This window comes from Pseudopipra pipra, chromosome 18, assembly GCF_036250125.1.
Source record: "Pseudopipra pipra isolate bDixPip1 chromosome 18, bDixPip1.hap1, whole genome shotgun sequence".
NCBI lineage: Eukaryota > Metazoa > Chordata > Aves > Passeriformes > Pipridae > Pseudopipra > Pseudopipra pipra.
This window is the reverse complement of record NC_087566.1, coordinates 8,414,605-8,437,554: the sequence shown is the minus strand read 5'-3', so window position 1 is coordinate 8,437,554 and position 22,950 is coordinate 8,414,605. Positions and strand designations below refer to the sequence as shown.

The 22,950-nt window shown below is 46.1% G+C and overlaps 1 protein-coding gene across 1 annotated transcript; it reads right to left on the bottom strand.

Annotated features, from left to right (window-relative positions):
- Positions 1 to 56: 56 nt before the first annotated feature.
- On the bottom strand, positions 57 to 21,326 carry PPTC7 (protein phosphatase targeting COQ7). Its single transcript, XM_064675021.1, has 6 exons — positions 20,700 to 21,326; positions 11,246 to 11,425; positions 8,364 to 8,562; positions 6,095 to 6,218; positions 4,441 to 4,570; positions 57 to 3,374 (listed from the first exon to the last, which is right to left on the bottom strand). Exons 1-6 carry the CDS (start codon positions 20,899 to 20,901, stop codon positions 3,316 to 3,318), a joined length of 894 nt encoding a protein of 297 aa, XP_064531091.1. The 5' UTR covers positions 20,902 to 21,326; the 3' UTR covers positions 57 to 3,315.
- Between the last annotated feature and the right edge of the window lie 1,624 nt (positions 21,327 to 22,950).

Below are 22,950 nucleotides of genomic sequence, written 5' to 3'. Positions count from 1 at the left end.
ACCTCCCCATGGCAACACACAGAGGGTTTGCAGCAACTTGACTTTAAAAAAGCACATTTTAGTATAAATACTATATTTATTAAATATCTTTACAATTCATTTAAATGTATTTACAGAACTATTCCTGCATAAGTTATACCTCAGACATGAAATTCACATAATTGCCTCTTAGGTAAGCATAGATGATAGTCTCACTTTAACAGCAACAGAAAAGCATCCTCAGGTACAGACTCACATTTGCTTCATGGTTTCAGCCACCTTTGTCAGGAACTGCATACAGTGGATTCCACACACACCAGCTGGTTCCCCCCGGAGAAAGGATGTCCCTTCCCAAGACATGGAGATTCCATCACTAAATCCTCCCACCTTTGCCAGACCTTCTCCTCTCCCTTCTCCTCCACTCACTCGTAACTGTCTGGTCCCAAATCTGCTTTTTGGTTTTGTGTTCAGCCTGACCTTCTCGAGAAACACAACGAAGGACATTTGGAGGGAACCTGTGTGTCACAACTCTCCTAGAGACAGCCAGGAAAGCAGCAGGAACCACAGAGCTTTTCAACTCACCACATCCTAGCCCTGCTTCACCCCAACCCCTCCTAATGCTGCTGGAGCAATCCCAGCTTCCTGGGGGACAAACTCCTCCTGACCCACCAGCTCCCCAGAAAGAACAACCCTCTGCAGCAGCTCCAAGCTCCGCTCGCTTCCAAGTCAGGGAACACCTTTCTTGTCCATTCCCCTCGGGAACATTCCCACTAACCTTCCCCTAGCAAGTGTTACTGCTTCATGCTTTGCTGGGAATTACTTTGATAGGATGGGCCCTGTCGTTTCCTTCTCCCAAAATCTCTTGTGCGCAGACAGCGATAAGTTCGTAGGAAAAACTCAGGTTTGATATGTTCAGAGTGCACGTCTTAAAAAAAACCCAACACAATCAAGCATGTGATAAAAATATCAATTCTTTATAATACAGTATTGCTTTATAAACAGATGGAAAAGCTAAAAGCTTTACTGGTCTTTGGTGTGCCTGGTGAGGGAAAAACTCATGATTTGTAAATCAAAATCCAAATTTGTTCTTTATGAGAAAAAACAAAACAAAACAAAACAAAAAAACCCAACAACTCATGGTATGATATGAGGCAAAGGGCTCTGTGGGTACAGACAGGGAGCACAGCTTGGCCTCACAGGCAATTCCAGACCCTGGTGCATCCCTCTGACCCGCACACGTCCCCAGGGAAAGTTCTGGAAAGCCGGGGGGGAAACACCAGGGCTGGGAACTGTGCTGAGAGCAGGTCAGAGCAACAGCCCAAGGGCTCCTGAAGGGAAGGTCAGGGGACACAAGAATTGATCAAATCTGCTCTAATCCAGAAGCTGAGGGGAAATACTGGCGGACAAAATGTGAAGACACCCAGATTTGGGAGGGCAAGGCCCTCCCAAGGCGAGGAACAAAGCCCTGTGCTCAGTGAATACATTCCTCGAACAGCCAGCCAGGCACAGCTGGGCCAGTTCAAAACAAGGACTGACAGGTTGTGCAAAGTTCTCCACCACTCACTGCTCATGTGTCACAAAACTAATTAATTTCTCTTCATTAACAGAATCCTCCCCATACCCTCACCAAAATCCCATTTTGGTCAAGTTAGGGTAGTTAAGGCATTTTGACAAGTAATTACAAGGTGATTCAAAGTAGATCCCTAACATTATGCCAATTGAGGAATAGCAGATAAATTACTGAAGAGCTCCCAAATTAATCACTTATTATAAATGAAATGCCTGTTACAAGCATGATGCATTGAAATATAGTAAAATGACATGTACATGGTACATGTTAAATGACCTTAAATAAAAGCTTGACATAGTTACGCAAATATACAGTACAAGTCCACAAAAATTCTTTAAACAAGTTGAGGTAACCTCAAACTTAAACAGTTTTAATACAATAAACCAGGTAGTAAAAATCTCCTCTTGAGAGCAGGAAAGATTCCTTACTGACCAAGTTTAACTGCACTCACCTAAACAGCAACATTACCCGACTTTTTATATATAAAAACATGGCTTTAATTTATTTCTACATACTTTTCTACCGGCAAAAAAGTTAATGAAAAACTGACCAAAAATATATATATCTTTACAGCTCTCAGCTTTTGTATGAGCCTCAGGAAAGGAAAAGGAAAAGCTGGCTGGAAGGGGGCGGGGGAACAAACGTGAGCTACTGTCATTGAAAACGAAATGTCATATTGCAAAGTGGCTGTTAGATAACTGTAAACATCATTAAGGTTCATTGAAACCCCTAAACTTTAGTTACTGAAATGTAAGTTTTGCTGATTATTCATTAAGTTTCATTTTCGTACTCGCTGCCGCAGCAGAAGCAAAGAGGTGCCTGTTGAGTCAGAAAGGATGAGCTGGACTTAAAAGTGGTGCAGCATATTCTGTTCTACAAGCAATGGCGATTATTAACACAAATTAGGCTTCATCAACGACAGGATTATCTACCCAAAGTGAGGACGCTGGGAGTTGAGGATGAGCTGTTCCTTGTGCAACCTCCCACCGGAGCATTTCCCACCAGGAGATGGGTTCAAATGCTCAAAGACCTCAGCTGTGGCCAGCTCGGCTGTTTGAGACTGAGCTAGAAGTCTTGTTTAATAAAAATAATAATTATCCACAGCCAAAACATCCAGAACCAGGCCCATTATGGACGAATGATCTGCAGAACTTTTTTTAAGATCACAGTTAAGCACCTGAAATCACAAAACACAGTTGCATCCATATAACTTGAACTAGGTTTGTTTGAAATCTCGTACTAGAAAAGGTTCCTAAGGCTGACACCATGGATGGCAAGAGCAGAATGTTTACAGCAGTTATAAATCTCCTGAAAACTGGAGCTCAGGAACACGAAACCTCGGCTACCACTGGAACAAGACTATGCTTTATGGAACTGGGGCTGTAACACACCCTCAACAACAGCGAACGTTCCTAGGAAAGAGTAAGATGCCCTCGTGCAGAGGGGTTACCTATTGATCTACTCTGAAAGATGATCAACCAATTCTACTCCTTGGAAAGTCCCATCTCCAGTGCGGGAACGCCGTGGGATGGATCCTGCCCCTGGCACGGACAATGACTAAGCTCTGACAGACGCTCCAGGCCTTGAGCTTCTTCATCTCTTGCTGGCAGAGCAAGACCAGTGTTCTACGAGTGGTTCTTAGCAAGGACTCGGCTGTCTCAGGACGGGCGCCGGGCTCAGGGCCAGCTGCCCAGGGCAGGAGGGAGGAGGGATCAATCCTGCCAGCAGGAAACCGTGCGGGGCTCCGGGAGCGGGCCAGCGGGCCCTCAGTCTGTGTACTCGGCCACGATGGACAGAAGGACGGTGATGTCGTCTGGTTTGCCCCCTGCAGTGAAGGAAAACATCACTTATTTCATCAAACTCGTCGTCTTCGCATCATCTGTGTCATTTCCCGTGGAAAATTCTTTTAAAATCAAATATTCAAAGCCTGTTCAGTGTAGACACCAGCTCTGCTTCCTCCATCTCCTTTCCAAACGAGGGGAGCAGTGACATCTAACATGGCACAAAAACACTCTCCTGTTCAGCTCCAGTGAGATCAGGCTGAGAAAAGGAGGTCAGAACCTTGAACACTGGCAGCTGGCAGAGCACAGAGCCTGTTTTCTAGCAGACTGCTGAATAAATGCAGAAAACACCTGACACTGCACTGTTACAAGGAAACTGCCATGAACTCAGATCTCCTCAGGAATTTCCACTGTAAATCAAACACCACTTTAGCATCTTCTCCAGCACTGTATTACCTCATGTGTTTCTAAGAGCCCAAGCTCTACCTTAGTTTCGAAAGGGGCAGGAAATCCTGCCCTCCTGATAGAGATAAGAACATCTTTACCAGCAGAATTATATTGAGTTATTTAAAAGAAAAAAAACAATAAAAGAAAGGTGTTTGCTCAGGCTCTGAGCTCTGCCAGGTGTCAGTATCTTTTAGAGCCCAGAAGCAGAACCAATAGAGAGATCAGGATGGGGATGCCAATGGTACAAGAGTCACAAATTTCAACCAAAAAACAAACCCAAAAACTACCAAAGATTGGGCAGAACCTCAGCTGAAATGCAGCTGTAAGAGAAGACTTTAAAAAAGAAAAAAATTCAACAAAAGCCATCCTCACACATCACCACCCACACATCCAAATCCAAGAACAAATCAAGCATGGTTTCCCCAGGAGCCTGGGGCAGGAATGTACATACTGGGTTAAAAATAAAACCACCAGTGCGCTGCGTTCTCTGGGCTCCAGCTGCTTCCCCACGGGAGGCTCCTACTCCAAATCCCACATGAGCCTGGTGCTCTCCTGCCAACCACGTTTCCTAACGTTCTGTTCTCCCACTGTATTTTGAGACAACAGAACTTCCCTGTGCTGAAGGTTCCTGGGGGATGGGGGGTGGGAGGAGGCCGCTCTCACCTCTCACGTTCAGTCCGTTGTCGCAGGCGAACTGCGCGAAGGGCGACATGTACGTGGGGTCATAGGCCAGCTCGTGCGCCTGCTCCGCGATGCTCCGGGCAGTCTGCTGGATGCTCTCGTAGTTGGAGTTCTGAATTCAGCAGGAAAAGGGTTTATTTTTTATGAGGAAGTCTCCAGGCGTTGGTTTGCTGCTGCCTGTCAGTTTTGGAGGTCACTCAGTGCCAGGGCACTAATTATCAGCCTCCCTTGCAAAGAGAGCCCTCCCCACAAATGTGCAGCTCCACGAGCCAAGGCCAGGCCTCAACCCCCCCCCAGCAGCTACAAGACTTGGGTTTGGAAGGTTTACAGAATTTACAAACTTAGAAAACTAATACTCAAACCAGACTCAGCTGAAGGAAAGGGGACATTTGGAGCTGTCCCTGCACTTCACCTGCAAAATCCCACTCGTGTTTGGTGAAGTGTTTATGCTTTACCTCAGGTGCAATTCCTGCACCCCTGACCCTCTTACCCCAATCAACAAGAGCACACTTGGGGAGAAGGGGCACTTTAAAAGTCAGATGACAAAAAAAAGCACAAACTTTCTCCAGGCTGCATTTTAAGGGCCTGTTTTTAATTCAGTTTCAATGACTCTGCTGCTTCACTGCAAGGCTTGTCTCGCTCAGGCCAACGTGACAGACAAGCACTGCTCTCTTAGTCTGTAACCGTTCTGAAGTGCCCTGTCATTTCAGGAGCCTTCCCCGCAGGTTTGGGAATTAGCAGGCGTTTATGTGATTAACTTTTGGCTGAACCCCTCCGGGAACTCCGGTGCCTTTCCCAAACACGCCAAAAGGTGGAGCTCAGCCTTCTTCCACAAGGGAATTCCAGCTCCAGGGTCCGCCCAGGACAACCCTTCTCTGCCCACAGACAGGGCTGTGAGGTGGCTGCAGCCACACGGGGTAGTGACTTGTGTAGCTGCAGGATAAGAACAGGCCAAATTCTCTGAAAACCACACTGTAATTCTCTATGTCACTCTTATTTGCATTTCACAGCAAAGTAGTTTCCTGAGGGAGGTTATACATATTGATATCTCCTTAAGTATACTTTCCTTTCTGTAAGTAAATAGCCTTAAGCTAAATGTTCTCACCCAAATTAAAATATTTTAATGCATTTTTACTATTTAAAAAGAACATTTGTGGTCACCAACCTGGGAAAGTTGCCAGGATTTTTTTTTTTTTAACAGAACATTAAAGATTTTCAAGCACGTGCAACCCACAGTTCAGGCAGCACATACTCCATTAGAATTCCTGATTTATAACCCTTCAAAAAAGCTGGAAATTATTTGAAGTGTAAGCTCAGCCCCCAAACAACCTGGGAGGAGATGCTCTATTTTCATGTGTAGCATCTACAAGCTGCAGGTGCCATGTGTGACGAGCTGGCCAAGGGCAGAGCCTGGACTGAACATTTCCCCCTTCCCTTCCCAGTTATTGCCATGGAACCAGCTGCCACTTGGGAAATTTATGCCCCAGCTGCTGCCTCTGGATGCAGATCCAAGAGACAGAGCTTTGGGGTCAGCATCCCTTCCCACTGCTCACATGGGGGATTATGTGAAAAGCCTTTAAAGGATTCAGGTTTAGCAGCACAAAAGATGTGAGGGATTGAGGAATCACACACCCACCTTCAGCTTCTTTAACTCCTGCAGGATCATGTAGTCGGGCATGTTGTCGAACAGCCCGTCTGTGGCCGTCAGGATGATGTCCCCGAGCTGCACATCGAAGGACGTGCTGTCGGCAGCCTCGGGGCTGGGGGGGACAGGGAGGGGACAGAGAGGTTAAAAAGGACTCCTCACACCCCCCAGGGAACGTCCAACAGCACAGCCACAGCTCCTGCACTTCACTACAGTTTGGGGCTTTTTGCCAAAGAAAGGAAGAATCACTGACTGTGGAGCTTCTGCACCAGCAAGGCCTGGCCAGGGAGCTCCAGCACAGCACTGGGACTGCAGACAGGTAAAACTCCAGCTACTCCACCAAGGATTTGCAGTTACAATTCCCAGATGAACAATCCTGCAAATTAATCTGCTTCATGAGTGTATCTCCATGGAAACCAGTAAGCAGAAGGGCAGCTCAGGGCTTCCTCCTGCTCATCTTAAACATGTAAGAGAGCAATACCTGAAAGGACAATTCATAATGGCCCAAACAATTCAGGATTTTGAATCACTTTCTAATTCAATGGAATAAGAAATACATCTACCAGGAGACCTCAGCCAGTTGGAATACTTGTGTCTAAGACATTAGACAACAGCAAGAGGAGAAAACACCCCATTTGGCCATGAATATTGCTGCAAAATCTGATTCTCTGAAGCAACATAAAAACAAAACTTTCATTTTTAAAGACTCTTCAGGGGTCTTTAAAAGGAGAAACTGCTGCCTCTCTGCCAAAACACAGAGAAGCTGCTTTGCTCCACTGATCTGCAGCCTCAGGAAGGTTGATGGAGCTGAGCTTGCCTGCCTGTGCCCATATTTAGCCAAATTCCCCACTGAACTGGGACAACAAATAAAAAAGGGACTGGAGAAGCGTTTCAGTGAGGCCCATAAGTACTAATTAACGTCAGGAACAGCACAGGAACCAGCCAGAAAGCTGTAATCATGATTCACAGCTCAAGTGTGGGAGCACATTTATCTTGTGCTTTTCCTTATTATGAGATGACTCAGATTACTTGGCTTCCCTGACTTCCACTGGACATGACCAATTATCCTTCTGCTTTTTGGGTTTTATGGTCTTCCTATGGATGACAGAGAATCTCAGAAAAATGAAGACTTTTACAGCTCTGGAATTTCAAATGTCATTTAATTTTAGTCTGACAAAGAGGTTGGATTATTGAGGGGTTTAATTTCAGAGTTCTACCCTGGCTTCCTCTCGGCAGTTGTAAGATGAGGAAATAAAGCCACAGGCAGGAACGGTCAGGAGTTTCAACAACTTTAACAACACTTTCAAAAAGAGCTATTTTGGCACTGAAGTCATAACCTTCACTGCCTCAGCCTTGAGACTTCAGAGAATCACTTAGGTTGGAAAAGAGTCTTAAGATCACCGAGTCCAAACCTTGCATCAAAGACTTGAGCTGGATGCCATGGCCACTGTCTGAAGATCCTGTTGCAATCTCCCTATATTCAGATGACAGAGATCACTTCAATGAGTGAATAACCATTTCTGAGAACTGTATATACTTGGACTCAGTGATCTCAGAGGTCTTTTCCGACCTAATTGATTCTATTTGAACACAATTTGAAAGCTGATTTTTAAAAAACTTATTTCATATTACCGATGAGGGTTCACAAAGCCAGGGTGGATCAGCCTGACATTCCTAGGGGAAGACATAGGAACAAGCCAGCCTTTGAAAGGACTCATTTCTGTGAACAGATTGTCCTCTCCTCATCCTCTCATTCCCAGCCTGGTGTTCTGCCAAGCAGTTTTTTTGCTCGTTTTGGTCAAATACAATATGCTGAGGGAAACAGCTACTTGGAAACACAACTTACAGTCACATGTCCCTCTGCTCTATTCTTCAAGCACTTGCTACCTCAGTGCCAAGATATCTAAATTAGCTACTCCAAACAGTCTCGAGGGAGCACAGACAGGGATTGGAACTGGTAAGAGCAGCCACTTGTCCAGGATGACCAGCACACACACCAGCTTTAGCCACTGACATCTCCCCATGGATCAGGACCATGGGAATAGGCCAGCATGAATAACCATTAGCCCAATAAACTCATGCTCTGCAACAGGTACAAAGTTAAGTACAAGGTGATAAATGTTCACATTATCAGGTGTGGACCTGACTGGATACAAGCTGAAATCCTACAGGCCACAAAAGAGCCCCCCAGCAAAACTGCAACTTCCTGGGAGCCGCTCACACGCACAGATTAAACATTTCAGTTCCTTCCCCACCTTACCTGTCACTTAAGACAACTCCTTCTGCTTCTGGAGGAGCTATTGAGAGCTGGAAGGGAGTGTTGAAGTAATGCTGCTGTTCATCAGAGCGATGGACAACTTCTCCTCCTCTGACCACCAGAAACCCGGAGTCCCCCAGGTTGGCTGTGTGTAAACGGTGACTTGTCCTGTCCAGAACCACGATACAAGCTGTGCTGCTCCCTGCAAACACAGGACTGCAGTCAGCCTCACACAAACTGCTGCTTCTCCCACTGATTTCATCAACAGTTCAATTATTCAAACACTTATCAAAGTTTAATAATCAGGAGAAATGGAAATGCTCAATAATGCCACAACTAATATAAAATAAAGACAGCAGAGTGTTAGAAATCTTTGCAACGCCATGTCTGATTTTTGTGTAGGACTCACTTTTCCTGCTCTGATTTTGGTAAACACATTATGCTGACAAATACCTGTTTTGTTTGGCTTATTTACAGTTTTCCAACCCAACATATGTCAGCACATTCTGCTATAGGACTGGATTTACAGAACTCACATAAAATACTGAAATTCCGAAATCATGGACATAATAGAATTCCAGCAGCATCCATGCAATGCCAGGTGCTCTCCACACAGTTTCACTCATCAGCTGTAAATAAACCACGCTAAGTAAAGAATGTTTGCAATTAAGTGTTAGGTCCTATTGCATTCCTCTGCTCAGAACATGAAAATGCTGCTCTTCCCAGCCTGGCTGTGCAGAGCCTGCTTCACAGCCTAGGAGACCAACTTCCAAAGTGTAAAGAAAACATGTTTCGGAGACAAACACTATTCCAGATTAAAGTAACAACAGGAACATGTCAACCGTGCTCAGAACTATCCCAGCTATGCTTGAGGGCACCGAGGAATTCTTGGTTCATTCACTGGGAAATGGCCACCAACTGTGCTTGGTTGCAAGCCACAAAAATAACTGTGTTGCAAAGAAACACATCCACAGAGTCCTTCAGAGCAACCAGCAACTGCTCCATTCCTGCAGACAGGACAGGACAGGACAGGACAGCACATCCACAGCAGACATTTCCTCCCTCAAGAGTGAGATACAGCTAAAGCCTTTCTTCTTGACTTCTGTCCCATATCACAAGTCTTCATCTTCTATCCCGTGTTCCTCCAGCAGGATTTTCCAAGCATGGCTACATGTTGGACAGACCACAGGCTTGCAAGGAGCTAAGCTCAGGATGAGCCTTGCTAGTGCACAAGTGCAGCTGGCTCCAGGCATTGCCTGTTCCACACATTTCCCTTTCTAACACAGGGTTCCCTGCAATGCACTTGCCCTGAATTTGTTCTCTAGTGAACACAAAGGACCTTCTCCACTCTTACAAAACAGTACTACACGAAAAGCTCCGATTTTAGATGTGACAGTGTCCAAGACTGTTCTGCAACACAACAGTGTTTAAATAATCGGCACAGTTTCCTCCCATTTCGGTTTTATTTTATAATATTTGCTGGATTCAGTTCTGATGAAGCAAGTATCCAGGCTCAGAGCACAACAGCAAGGAAAAGTTACTGCCTAATGAATCCTCCTTAATGAAGTTCTCTCCCTTCCCTTTATTTTAAATAAACTCTAAATGCTCATTGCTGTGGTAATTCCAGGGTTTTATTCCTCCTTCTAAAAATACTGTTCTCTGTTAAAGGAGAAACACCAAGGATCATTAGTTTCAAATTCTAACTCTATTAGCAGAGTGTAACCAGGAGGCCATGTGTGGAATGCAGATCTTGTGACTCAGCACACGCTGCTTTTCAGCCCTGCAAAGGTCAAGCCCAGCTGAGCTGCCTCCGTCTCCAAAGCCGTGGGGAAGCTCTCTCCAGTGGCCCACTTTGGAGATCACTTACAGCTACATCTGCTTTGCAGAAATAAGCACCATTAACCACCCCAAATCCTAATGTAATTACTGAGCTCTGCTATTTTGGTGACACTTAAGGTCACTGCTGAGGTTCCAACCTATTCTTTAGGCGTATAATGCGAGAACATCTGCTCCCAGCTCAGCAGACAAGTTAAATATAGCTCACCCTGCACTCCTCTGGCACAGGAGCTTAAGGTCAGGTGAGCCCTGCACATATCACACAGGGCAACACTTTCTTGGTGCACAGGAGGGCTCATGTCCTTTAGAAAGTGTCCCCTTTGCACGGTTGTCAGCTCAGGCCAAATGGCACCTCTCTATCTGCTCCCATTCCCAAGGCAGCTGAATGCCCTGTCTCACATCAAGTCTGACATAGAATATGTGAAGCATCTACTTCAGTTGGCTTTCAGAAAGATCTGTAATGAATCCCCCACAAAGATTTATAAAAATAATACTCCCAGAGATCAGATGATATAAACTACTGAGATCAGCCAACTGGGGTTTGAGTTCACTAGACATAAAAGGCAACAGGAGCAGTAAGGCCAGGAATGAGCAGAACTGCATCCAGTTATTCTCAGAAAATATTTTTCCTTGCAGAGCTTAAGCAAAAAGCCACAACCAACCATGAAGAGTTTTCAGCAGAGAACAGTTATTTATACCTCCAAAACACAGGGTGAGCACATGTGCCACAGCGTGTTCTGCTGCAGAACTCGCTCTGCAAACTCTGGTGAATTCACCCTTCACACAGAAAGGCAGCTGGCCTTTCATTTTATATATATATACACACACACACACAAATACTCCCTGTATTACTAAATTAATTAAAACAGCTTTTAAACATACAAGAGAAATAAGGATGCCTCCAAATTAACTGAAAACACAGAAATAAGAGAAGTTGACTGCCTGCAGATTTGTTGCAGAAGCTGCCAACAGACTCAAGCAACTCTCACTAAGTCTGTGTGTAGGTAACACACAACCCAGATCGAACTGACAGATTTCTGGTGTCTTACCAAGCAGAGGTACTTTGTTCTGCAGCAGCTCACAATAGCCTGCAGTGAGAATCCCGACAGGATTGCTGGGAACAAACCGTCCTTCCTTCACTAAACGTTCACACGTTCGCATGAGAGTCCCTGAGAACTGAGAGGGGTCAACCCCGTAGTCTCTCCAGCCACCAACACCATCTGCCACCCCTGGAAGAGAAGAGAAAATGAGTGTTACATGAACAGCAATGCTTTCCAAAACAAGGGGTTTAATTATTTACATCACTTCGGATATTTAGTAACTAAAAGGTAGGACTCTGGCACCTGCCTGAAAAACAGTTTGGATTAGCAATGAAATTTGTAAGTATTTGTGAGACAATTGCTGACATCACCTCCCAGACAAACCCTAAATATCATCTGAAGTGCTGGAAAAAAGGCAAAAGTCTAATGCTGAGGATGAGGAGGCTGACTCCACTAGAGAAATAGGGAATTTGGGAGGGAAGATGGGAATTCAATCCTATTAACCTTTGATTAGCTCATTAGAAAGGAAAAATTAAATGTGATGGTTGTTAAGATTTTAACTAGTACAGAAATGATAAAGAAACTCTTCCCCACTACCCAGCAGCCCAGTTTTTTCTCAATGCTCATATGAAAAACAATACTTTCTATTTGGTAATCTCAATTTCCATGTATCCCAAAATCCATGTAACCAACACAATGCTGGGACCTACCCCTTCCAAGGAGAATTTGTTGCTTATGGCTTCAGCCAAGCAAGAGAATGAAAACTAACTACGATCCAGTCAATTTGCATTTAGTTATTCTAAAAAACTTGGATCAGGAAATTTGAGCAATTTTGCCAAAGCTTTGGAAACTTCTGAGCAGCTGCAGAGGAAAACAGGGAAGGTGCTCATGGAAAGGGGATGCTCAGAGGGAGGTGAGCAGCAGACATCATATTCTGCGGGTCATTCAGCTAGAACTTTGAATTTCCCCCAAATGATTAAAGTAAAATACTGCTGAAGGCATTATTTGAGATTAAAATGTTACTATGAAAAAATCTTTCCAAAAATCTTTTTGATCCTCAGCACGGGACGAACCCTTTCAAGCCCAGCTTTCCATAATGTAATAAAGCTAAAATGTGTTCATGATAAAAGCACAAAGGGGGAATTTCAGAGCTCAGATTGTGCTGAAGGACAGTCTCCTCAGGAAAAAACAACACACTGCAAGCAAAGGCATGAAAACGTGAGTGAGAAGCTAAAACTCAGTTTCCTCATCTCCCAACGCCCTTCACATGGGACACGGGCTGAAACTGAGACGGAAGGGTTGGAGCCGACCTTGGTGTGAACTATAATCTGCCAGGATTCTGAACAGCCCATCAACATTAATCAGATTTCTCCCTAAAATAGTGCACAACCTTTTAGACACCTGCTTTGTCCTTTTGCTTTCGCAGAAGAATATTACAGGGATGCGGATCCCTGCATTCATTCACCCCTTGGGACCAGATCCTGGGAAGAAGCTCTGTAGGACCCCGGCATTCTCGAAAACACCTTTTCTGGAGTCTTCAAGAACAGATTAATCCCCTCCCTACAGGTCTCACAACCTCAGGTTAATACTGGATTGACCTTTTGCTTCTTGCTGCCACATGGACAGGTCTAGAATAAGAGATCACAAAGGAAAAGTTCTAGACCTAGATCTTGAAACAGGAACTCCAGGTTGGATGATGGTGCTTTATGTGAAGTTACCAGACAAGTTTGTTTTTTTTAACTTCCCTTTAAGATGGACACAATCCAGATTGTACCTGCTTCACTCTGCACTGCTTCACTGACAGCAGGGGAACGCAAGGAGAAGATGCTGTTTGACAAGTGCTGCCCAAAGCTCTTGGCTCCCAAGGCAGTTCCAGAGAAAGCTGGGCAGAAGTTACAGAGTTCTCTCAAGCAATCCATGAACACCTTACATTAGTGTTGGGAAACACGGGAACAGAAACACTACAGCTCTCTGAGACCAGAGAGCCACCACAGCAAGCACCTGAGAAGGGAGTTATCAAAACCTATTCCATTTTCAGAGGAAAAATAAGAGTGTGCCACCTGATTTTCTTTGCTCACTTCTCACTCCAGGCGGGAAATGCAAATCCATGCTCATGACAGCACATTCCATCCTCTGTCTTGGGCCATGAACTGGCTTTGTCTTTGCCTTCCTGTCTGCTTTCTGCAAGCTATGAACAGCTTTGAGCCCGTTCTGCCAGTGCCTTCCAAAGCAATCACCCTCTAGACATCCCCAGGCAGCTCCTCTGCCCTGAGAACAGACTGTCTGCTCCCCAGTCCCCAGGACAGCTGGATCCCTGCTCCACCCCAGCACAGAAGTCAACGGGACCATCACATTCAGGAGCAGCCCCTGGAGGCAGCTTTCACTGGGACACCAGCATCACACCTCATCTGCTCAGCAACTCACCAATTTTGGTCTTTCCCCAAAGGCCTTTTTTCCTACCCTTTTTTTTTTTTTGAACTGTATCCCTTAAAGATAATAGGTCACTACATTTGCTGTAAGCTAAATGACCTGGTTGGCTCCCCAAGCATCCAACACCACCAGAGCAGTCAAATGCTTCCTCCTGCTCCAGCCCTGAGCCAGGAATTGCTGATGCCACCAAGCCCAGTGGCAGAATAGAGGCCAAGTCCAGCCAAGAAGCCCCACACCACACAGGGACCTCTAGAAAACATCCTCCTTTATTGTTTTTTGCCTTAGAAGAAGGTTTTTACAGTCCCCAAGATCTCCAGCCATCCTGCCCTGCCAGCCTTCAGCATGTTTTTTAAATAAAAACAGCATCTTTACATTCAAAATTCTCTATAAACTAAACAGTTTCATGGGAAAGGAATATATGATTTTGAATCAGACTGAGTAAACTGCTGCTGAAATAGAGGAAATGTAAAGGAAAATTAAGTTTAAGAAAACTTTGTAGTATTTGATTCACAGCAAACAAGGAGCAAAACTACTTGTGAGATATTCCAGACCCCAGAAATAGCAAGAACTGAAAACTCAACTTTTGATGTAATACCATGTTTTCCCTCTGTCACCAAAGGAAAATTCAAAGGTACTGATATTGGCAGGATCATTACCAAGGAATAATGCCAAGCTCTATTTATTTCTATTACCATTGTTTTCATCCAAGACCAAAAAAAAAGGTAAATATTCAAAATAATTACCTTTTTAACAAGTGTAAAAGATTACTCAGATTTTTCTTTTCTTACATTTGAACCATAAACCACTGTCTTCCAGTATTAACCATGTTACAAAGTAGGAATTCTCAGGACATTTAAGACAAACTGCACAGTGGGGAGTTGCTGAAATTGAGCTGTACACAGTCCTTGGGGTTTTTTCATTCAAACTATTCAGCAAATGAGAAAATTTTATAGAAGGAACATTCCTGTGGCCATTCCCTGTTCAAGCCCAGGCAGAAGTTACACAAACATCCACGTGACACAGAGCAGTGCCTGCAGCCAGATGAACCATCCGTGTAAATAAAGCAATTGAAAATTTCACAATAAATTACTTCAAAAGAATAAATACTTCTCCAAGATTTAACTATACAAGGGAGACCTTTCAGAATCTCTGAGAGTTAACACCCCACTACCTTGCCTTCTGCTGGAAAACACACATATATTCCTGCCAGATGAAATACTTGCTGCATGTGTCAGTCCAAAACAAAGCTTCTTCCAACTTCTCAAAGATTCCATGTATCAAAAGCTCTCCCAGAGAAACACTTGTCACGAAGTTACAAGACAAAGCCCAAGCCTCTGATGCTGCAGCACTGACTAAGCCAGGGAAGACCTTGGCAGGGAAACTTGGGAAAGCTGATTTCCAAATGCTGAAAGCACCTGGGATAAGATACCAGCTGAAATGCAAATGGGAAGTTGTTTTTCCTGCCAGCACACACGAGGTTCACTGCAGGAGCCCAGGAATACCCAGCCAGTGTTGAAAGCAGCAATATTTGCTTTTCACCACGTACTTTTGTGAGATCCAGGTGTTCTGCCTAGTTCAGAAATATAAACTACATACAAATATAAACTAAACAGGCTGAAAGTTCATAACAAACCCACCATACTGATCAAATCCTGTTTAATATAAATAGTGTTACGAGGGGAAGTTCTGGCTTGCTGGCAAACGTGGTCAGAGTCCAAAAGTACCACCCTGTTCCCAAAAATCTCTTGGAAGATGGATACTTTCAGCCATTGCATCAGCCAAGAATAAAACTCACACAGAAGCCCCAGGCAGGCACAAGTGTGTCAGCAGGAACTGCTCGTGCATGCAACCACAATTAACTTGGTAAGACACTCCACACATCCTACTGAACTTTCCATTTCTTGAGATCCTCACCTGAAATAGCAATGAATCACTGACAAAAGAACACTAAAAGGATATATTTATGGTTGAATTAATTTTGCATCAAAAATAGCAGGCTAAAATGGTAAAAAATGGGCAATCTGCTGCACCACATAAGTTTGAAATACAGCACCTAATATTTGTCAACATATCAGAACTGAGATAAACTGATAAGATTTCCTGTTTTATCAGTGGTGACATAAATCACACACCTAGACAGGTTCTCCATCCAGAGCAGGTCCAATGCTCCAAGCCAGCAGTGACCCTCCAGCAGCTCCCCTGGGATCTCTCAGAGCCAAAGGGTGTCTGTCTGTCCACACTCCCCTCAGGTTTTGAGAAAGAAATAACTCAGTTAAATACAAATCCCTAAAGGCAGGTTGTGTGTGACTGCTAATGAGTTACAAAAGGAAAGGTTACTTATTCACACTGTTACAGTAAACCTTAAACTACCCTTGCATGACACAGAAAGGTTTTGAGAGAGTAACTGGGTGAGTGACAGCAAGGAACAAAAAGCAAGAGGCAAAGTGAGTGAGGTTGTTGAAAAACAAACTGAAGGAGAAACAGGGAACTGAAATCATTAAACTGTGTATCTACTCCTGGGAAAAAGCAACAGTTCCTTTTATCTATTTCCACCCTGCTACCATCCACTTGTTCCTGAAACAGGTTTCCACCAGGTAGATCTCTTCCCTATTTTATTTAAGCCTAAGGAATCACTCGGTGGATTTGGGGAGCTCCAGGAGAACACTAAACTATTTTTTGTAAAAAAATTCCCTAGTTATAACTATTTAATCTCAAGGTGTTCAGCAAGAATGGAACTGATGAGAAGGGGGGCAGGCACTGAAATCCCTGCCAGGCTGAACAATCTCAGGCTCACAGCACAGTGAGGATGAACCAGAGCAAACAGCAGGAGATTTCTGCAACGTTTCCTGCGACACAGGTATGACTAATCCTCACCTCCTGCACTGTGCTCAGTTAAATCCCTGATTTCCGAGAGAGCCTGCTTTTCCTTCGAGCCAAGACCCACATAAGAATAGAAAATTTTCTGCTATCAACAAGCACCAACAGCATTTACAGTTAAAATAAGTGTTCAACTGGAAATTCTGATCAGAAACGTTGTGTGCAACATCCCTGCAGATACTGTGGGGGACAAGAATAAGCAGACTGAAGTTTCATTCTCAGAGGTTCCACTCAGTGCCACTCAGGAACAGGTCTGCTGACAAGAATGTGACTGATAATGGGATGTTTCTCAATCTGTAGTTTCCTTACACTTATGCTCCCATGTTACACAGAAAATTCCACGTGGTCTGTTACAAATTAAGACACCACAACTGTTTGCAAATCACTGATCACTCCCTCTGAGGTGCCCTGAGCTCTCCCACTGCAGTAGGTGAAAGGCTGCTCTGAGGGAGGCAGACAATTTGCCTCCTTTAGTGTGATAAGTTGTGATAAGGCAGCAATGTCTTTAATAGATATGATACCAAATAAACCACTTAACATAGTCCTCTGTAACCTTCAGGCATCCAAGCAGGAATCCCTTCCTCCTCTACAGCTGCCAGAACAACCTTGACATTTCACCTACAAATCCTTTTAAGTGTTGTAGTTTACTTTCCTTGATGACAGTGAGACCAACAATATTCCAGGGGCTTTGCCACTCTGGAGTTTCAGCTCTTATAAAGGCTGCTGACAAATTGAATTTTCAAATGAAGTGCATTTCCTCTCAGTTTAGAGTAGCTGCCCTGCAGCACCCACCCACTCCCCCCCCAAAGAATTCAAAAATCAAGATTTGCAGCAGATAGAACAGTTGTCCGATTTTAACTCTGCAGTGGACAAACAGTTCTCTGCTGCCAGACAGTTTTTTCCTACTCCTGAGGGACAGAAATAGTTTGGAAGACTAGTGAAGTCTCACTGGCTACACCCAAACTTGTCCCCAGCACAGACATTGTATAAGTGATGCTGTCACGGGATGCAGCACTGGCTGCAGCAATGTTTCAATAATGAGTCACACAACAGCTTGGAAAATCCATAAAAAACGAGCAAAGACATGGGGAGCCTGATAAGGCAGGAATAAGCAAGAGAAGGCAAAGCCCAACAATAAGGAAAAAAAACCAATCGCCAGCACGAGACAGCTCAAAATTCCTAAAAAAGCTTTAATGTTTACTCTGGGTAAATAAGTGAAATGGTTATAGAACTGTTCAAGTTCACTTTAAAATTTTGGGTTGTTCCCTATGTACTAAAAATTCTACTCTCACGCCAATGAGGAAAACCAGAGCTGTCAGCTCCTGAAGAGTTTTGGTTTTCAGCTTGGAAAACCAGTATTTCTGTCCTCAAAAGTTCCAAAGGCTTCAGACATGAAGCAGCACAGAACAGCTCCCACATCTCCATGAGATATCTGAATATTCTGAGGATCTGAACACCCAAGACACTGATAATGAATGTACAAAACGGTACAACATGGCACGAGCAGCAGCAGAAAGGAAACGTAGGCCTGAATCATAAAGCTCTGGAGATTAACATCAGCAGTAAAGCCATTTCCTTTTCTCAGGGTGATCCCCAAGGAAACACTGGTTCTGAGCTTCTTGTTTCTCTCTGGGTTCAGAATGGGAAGAAAACATGCAAATTTGACAGGTACGTCCCAGACAAAAATAAAAATGAGAGATAAACCCCCCAAAGAATTCAAGTACACCAGTAACGGGCCTTACCAAGCATTTAACAACTACAGAGGGATGGAAATAACCTGAATCTTTAAGCTTTCTGCTGATCTTCCTGTGAAAGGATAAAGCTCAGCCTACAAGACACTGTTAATGTTCAGCCTTTAGACTCCACAGCACAGCTACAACAAAAGGAGTGTTTAGCATTTTGATTCTGCTATAAACACACTGCCAAGTCAACTTTTGTTTGACCCAAGAAAATGAATCCCCAAGCACTCGTGCCAAAGGACTGGGAGTAGCTCTTTCACTGCTCCACCACACCCAGATCCATCCCACACAGGCCAGCCCTCCACACACTGGTTCTAGAAAACACTGGCACAGAAGAATTTCAAATAAATTATCTGCCATGGCTTTGTCACTGGTGACTACTAACTCCAAGTGATACACTGGAAGTTTACTGTTCTCCAAAAGCACTTACTGTGTCAAGTGTTCACTTTGGCTCAAACCACGTCAGCCCCTTCCTTAAATGCCAAAAAATTAAGTAGGAAACCCAGCAGTTCAGCTCAGCCAGTTTTGTTGAGGTGCAGAGATAGGCAGGTATTGAGTTAGTATGAAATTTATAAGGGTCTTTAAGAAAATCTTTAAGGAACCTTCGATTTGTGATGAGAGTAAGAGAAATTGAGGGCAGGAAAACACTTCTGGTGCTGAAACTCTCCCTGCAACAGTGCAAAAGAGCTGGTTGAGAAAGGGAGAGTAAAGAGATGATCACAGCAGCAGAAACAAGGAGAAAACTGCTGCTTGTAAACTCAAGAACTACAGATGAAGAGAAAGCATCAAATTAGAGGCATCAAAGCCCACCTGAGCATTGCTGGTTTTGCAGAATGTACAGAGATCTGGTTTTTTTGGTATGTGCATTAAAAAAGTAATAAAGAACTAACATGAAAATAGCCGTACAAGGGGAAAAAAAACAAACCAAAACAAACCCCCAAATCAACAGTTTTGCTATTTAAATTATTTTCTTCTTGGGACTTCAAACATCCTGGTCTGCTGTCCTCTGTTGTTTGATCCTTAAGTGGAGCTACAATTCTGTTTGTTTCCAAGTTGCCATGAAAATTAATGCAAAGACCCAACTCAGAACTGCAACTCTCTGTTGATTCCAGCAGGAAGACAAGACAAGCTGTAGGTTCACATACAGTAATTACCAAATATGGCCAAAAAACCCTAAACATCATCAAATGGGGCTAAATCTATCTTTTCCTGACACCAAGAGCCCACCTTGAAGTAGAAGGATATTCTGCATTGCTCTTAAGGGCAAATACCAATTGCTCAGTTATTTATCAGTGCTGGCCTAACATGAACCTTAAAGGCAGCCAGGGTTGGTCACATGTTAAAGGGAGGGTGTCCAGCAGCTATTTCTAATTAAAAAAAAAGTTTCTCTGGAACAGGCACAACAGAGAAGATGCAGTGTCTAAAATGCACTGCCCAGTTCTGCACATCTCCCTGGAAGCTGTGGCATCACCCTGACAGTAACAGTTCCCTTGGGAATAACCAGCAATACTGTTACCCAGCACCAAGTTACAGCTTCCTGCAGAAAATATCTCGGCTCTATTAAACAGCAACCAAGTTACAACGACAGGAATCACCAAGCACTCCCACATCGTGAGATACCACAGTGTAACCCCGGGTTTAAAGAAATAAATAAAAAACAGGGGCAGGGGGGAGGAAGCTTTTTTTTTTAAGTGTCAAAGTTTTGGTGGCAATTTGCTTCTGGCAGTTACAGCACAAGTAACTTGTGCAGAAGATCAGTCAGCCAAATTCAACCTTGAGCACACAGGAGAAAGGTCAAGCACTGTCAAAAGCAATGCTGCCCGTGGACTGAAGATTCCATTGGTTATCTATAATTTGAAGCCTTACGATTGATTTCAGCCGTGAATCCAAAGCAGAGAGCGCAATCAGGCCAGAGCAAACACCGAAACTGAAGTTTGACATTTGATTCCAGTCTCAATGTCACTTTGCCTTTCACCTGACAAGGACATAGCACACGCTAAAATCAGGAAGTGTCTGTTCCAGTGATCTTTTCTGCGAAACTGCAGTGAATATCCGCAGGACTCGGTCAGGTTTTAAAGGCAGACAGAAAGTGAAACGCATCAGGAGCTGTTTCTGTGACTTTTGGAGCCGTTGGGCCTTACAGGCACCCACAGGTGAAACGTCCAGGCTGGGCCCGCACACCCGGCACGCACAGCCCCCCGCAAGCCAAAGGCAGGTTGAGCTGCAGCAGAGAGCTTCCTCGGGAAGCTAAAAAAGCGAACTCACGCTGACACTGCCTAGCAGAACCAGCTCCTTTGTCTGCGAGCAGAGGCTGAGCCGCTCGCCATGTGCGGAGCAGGGAGGGAGAGGGAGAGGGAGAGAGAGGGAGGGAGGGAGGGAGGTCAAAGCCACCTGAGCCCCCCGGCGCGAGCACTCACCCAGCACATCGGCGGTGCGGTGCCTGGCCACGAAGCAGGCGTCATCCCCGTAGCACATGCCTTTCTTGAGGATGCCCTTGCGGAAATCTTTGCCGAAGCCGCAGCTGGCCGTGACCAGGCTGTAGTCGCGGGAGTCGGTCTGCGAGAGGCCGCCCAGGACCGCCCGCGCCACCAGCCTGCCGTAGGAGAGCACCGAGAACATGGCGTGGGGCGCCCAGCAGCCGAGCGCCAGGAACGCGGGGAGCCACCGGCGCAGCCGCCTCCTGCCCGCCGAGCGCCCGCCGCAGGGCGCCAGCCTTCCTCCCCCTGCCCGCCGGACCGCGCCGGTGCCGCCCCGAGCCGCGCCCGCCGCGGACCGCGTCCCCCGCGGTGCGGCCCTCGCTGCCCCTCACGCCCCGCGCGCCGGCCCCTCACGGCCGGGCTCGCCGGCAGCGCCCCCGCTCTTCCGCGCCGCCGCCACTTTCCCCCCCCCCGAGGGGGGTCCCGCTCCTCCCCGCTGCCCGCGGAGCTCTGCGGGCTCTCTCCGGGCTCGCCCCTTCCGTCCCTCCCGGTGTGTGCCCGGTCAGAGTCGCCCGCGCCGCCCCCGCGCCCCGCCGGCCGCCGCCGCCGCCATCTTCGCCGCGCGTGCTGAGCTGAGGGCCCGGCACTGGGCGGGGCGCGGGGTCGGCTCCGCCCCCCGGCGCGCGTGCGCGGCCGGCCCCGAAGGGCACCCTGTCATTGGCTGTCCGCGCCGCCTCATTTGCATGTTGCGGGACAATAACAGCGGGCGGCTCCCGGCGGCCCCCGCGACCCCCTCACAGCGACCCCTCGTCGCGGCCCCCTCACAGCGGTCCCCTCGCAGCGACCCCCGCGGGTCCGCGTCTCGAGCCGCCTTTTACCCGCAGTTATCCCAATTAACGTTGTCGGCCCCTGCGCCTAACCCAGATACTGCCCCTCCACGCCCTCCGCGTGTCTCGCGTGCCCCGAATAACTCGCAGGGACTGCTCCGGCCGCTCGCGCGTTCCGGGTGCCCGGGGACAGCGATGGGAGTCACGCCCCGCAAAAATGTGGGTTTGAAAGGGTGACTCGCCCTGTTGGTTTAGGGACGGAGCCAGCTCGTGAGAGGGCTGGCAGGAGAGGTTTCTGTGGAAGTGCGTGATAGATTTCTGTAGAAATCCATGGGAGTGCTGGGAGTTAAATCCATTTTGGGTAAGGAACGTGAAATGCCAAATAAAACCCTCACGACGTGGCCATGGCATGCAGTCATCACTCAAAACCCACTAAAACTACGTTAATCGTAGGTGAGTTAACAAAAAAAAAAAGTTAATTGTAGGTGAGAGAGACAAAGCTCTCAGCTGTCCCCCTGCACGACTTCAACAGCTTCAATGCTATAGAGACCCAGTGGGTTCAAAAAGACCCAATTCCTTGTTTCCCACAGCTCAGTTCTCTGTGCTGCTCGTGGGTGTGCAAAAGGGCCTGTTGTCCCTTTGGAGGTTCCCAGCAGGCAGCTCTGCAAATTAATTTAATTCCTCTGTGTACACACACATCAAGAGGCTGCTGCCACTTATATAACTTAAGTAACAAACAGGGGTGTACACACGGCAGAGGCAGGTGTGAAACCTGCACCCCGAGCTGCTGCAGTGAACGAAGAGCCACACTCCATGGACCCAGCCCATGGGAATGCTGCTGAAGCACCATCTTTGTCACACGGGAGGCATTTCACTCTCTCTGTACCTTGACAGAGACAACGTCTTTCCCCTTACACTGCTAAAGGCTTAAGCAAAGCATGAAAGTTTTCCAGCTGGAGCTGAAATTGTATCCAAAGTTATTAAAAATTAATGCTCCTGTTAGAACAGGGAGAAGGAGAGTGGAGGGAGCACAAGGAGCAGCCCAGTCCCCGTTTGGTGGATTAGGGAACACAGCCACATGTGCCAACGTGGTGGAGATAAGGGGGTGCTGCTGCCCAGGCCTGTCAGGGTGTGAGAGCAGACAAACAAGGTAGCTCTCCTCAGTGCCTCGCCCTCTGTGACTTTATCAGGAAAGGGAAGTACATATTTTCAGAGTTTCCCCCACAGAATCATTCTCTCCCTTCCCTCAGTCTCAATGTTCCTCCTCCTTGTCCAGGTCCTTTCTAGGACAAGTCCAGCCTGGCCTAAGCCCTTTTTCTGCACCTTTGCCCACAGTGACCTTGAGGCAGCTCATTGTAGCGCAAGGTGGTGTGTCCCACAGCAGCTGGCTGTGCTGCTCAGCCTGGGAGCCCCCACACAATTCT

What these genes read in the sequence shown, in the direction of transcription:
- PPTC7 (XM_064675021.1), bottom strand. Translation starts at nt 20,901, where the DNA reads ATGTTCTCGGTGCTCTCCTACGGCAGGCTGGTGGCGCGGGCGGTCCTG. An exon ending in GAACAAAGTACCTCTGCTTG is followed by an intron (nt 8,563 to 11,245) that starts GTAAGACACCAG and finishes CTGTGTTTGCAG; the next exon opens with GGAGCAGCACAGCTTGTATC. An exon ending in CAACGGACTGAACGTGAGAG is followed by an intron (nt 3,375 to 4,440) that starts GTGAGAGCGGCC and finishes CCTTCACTGCAG; the next exon opens with GGGGCAAACCAGACGACATC.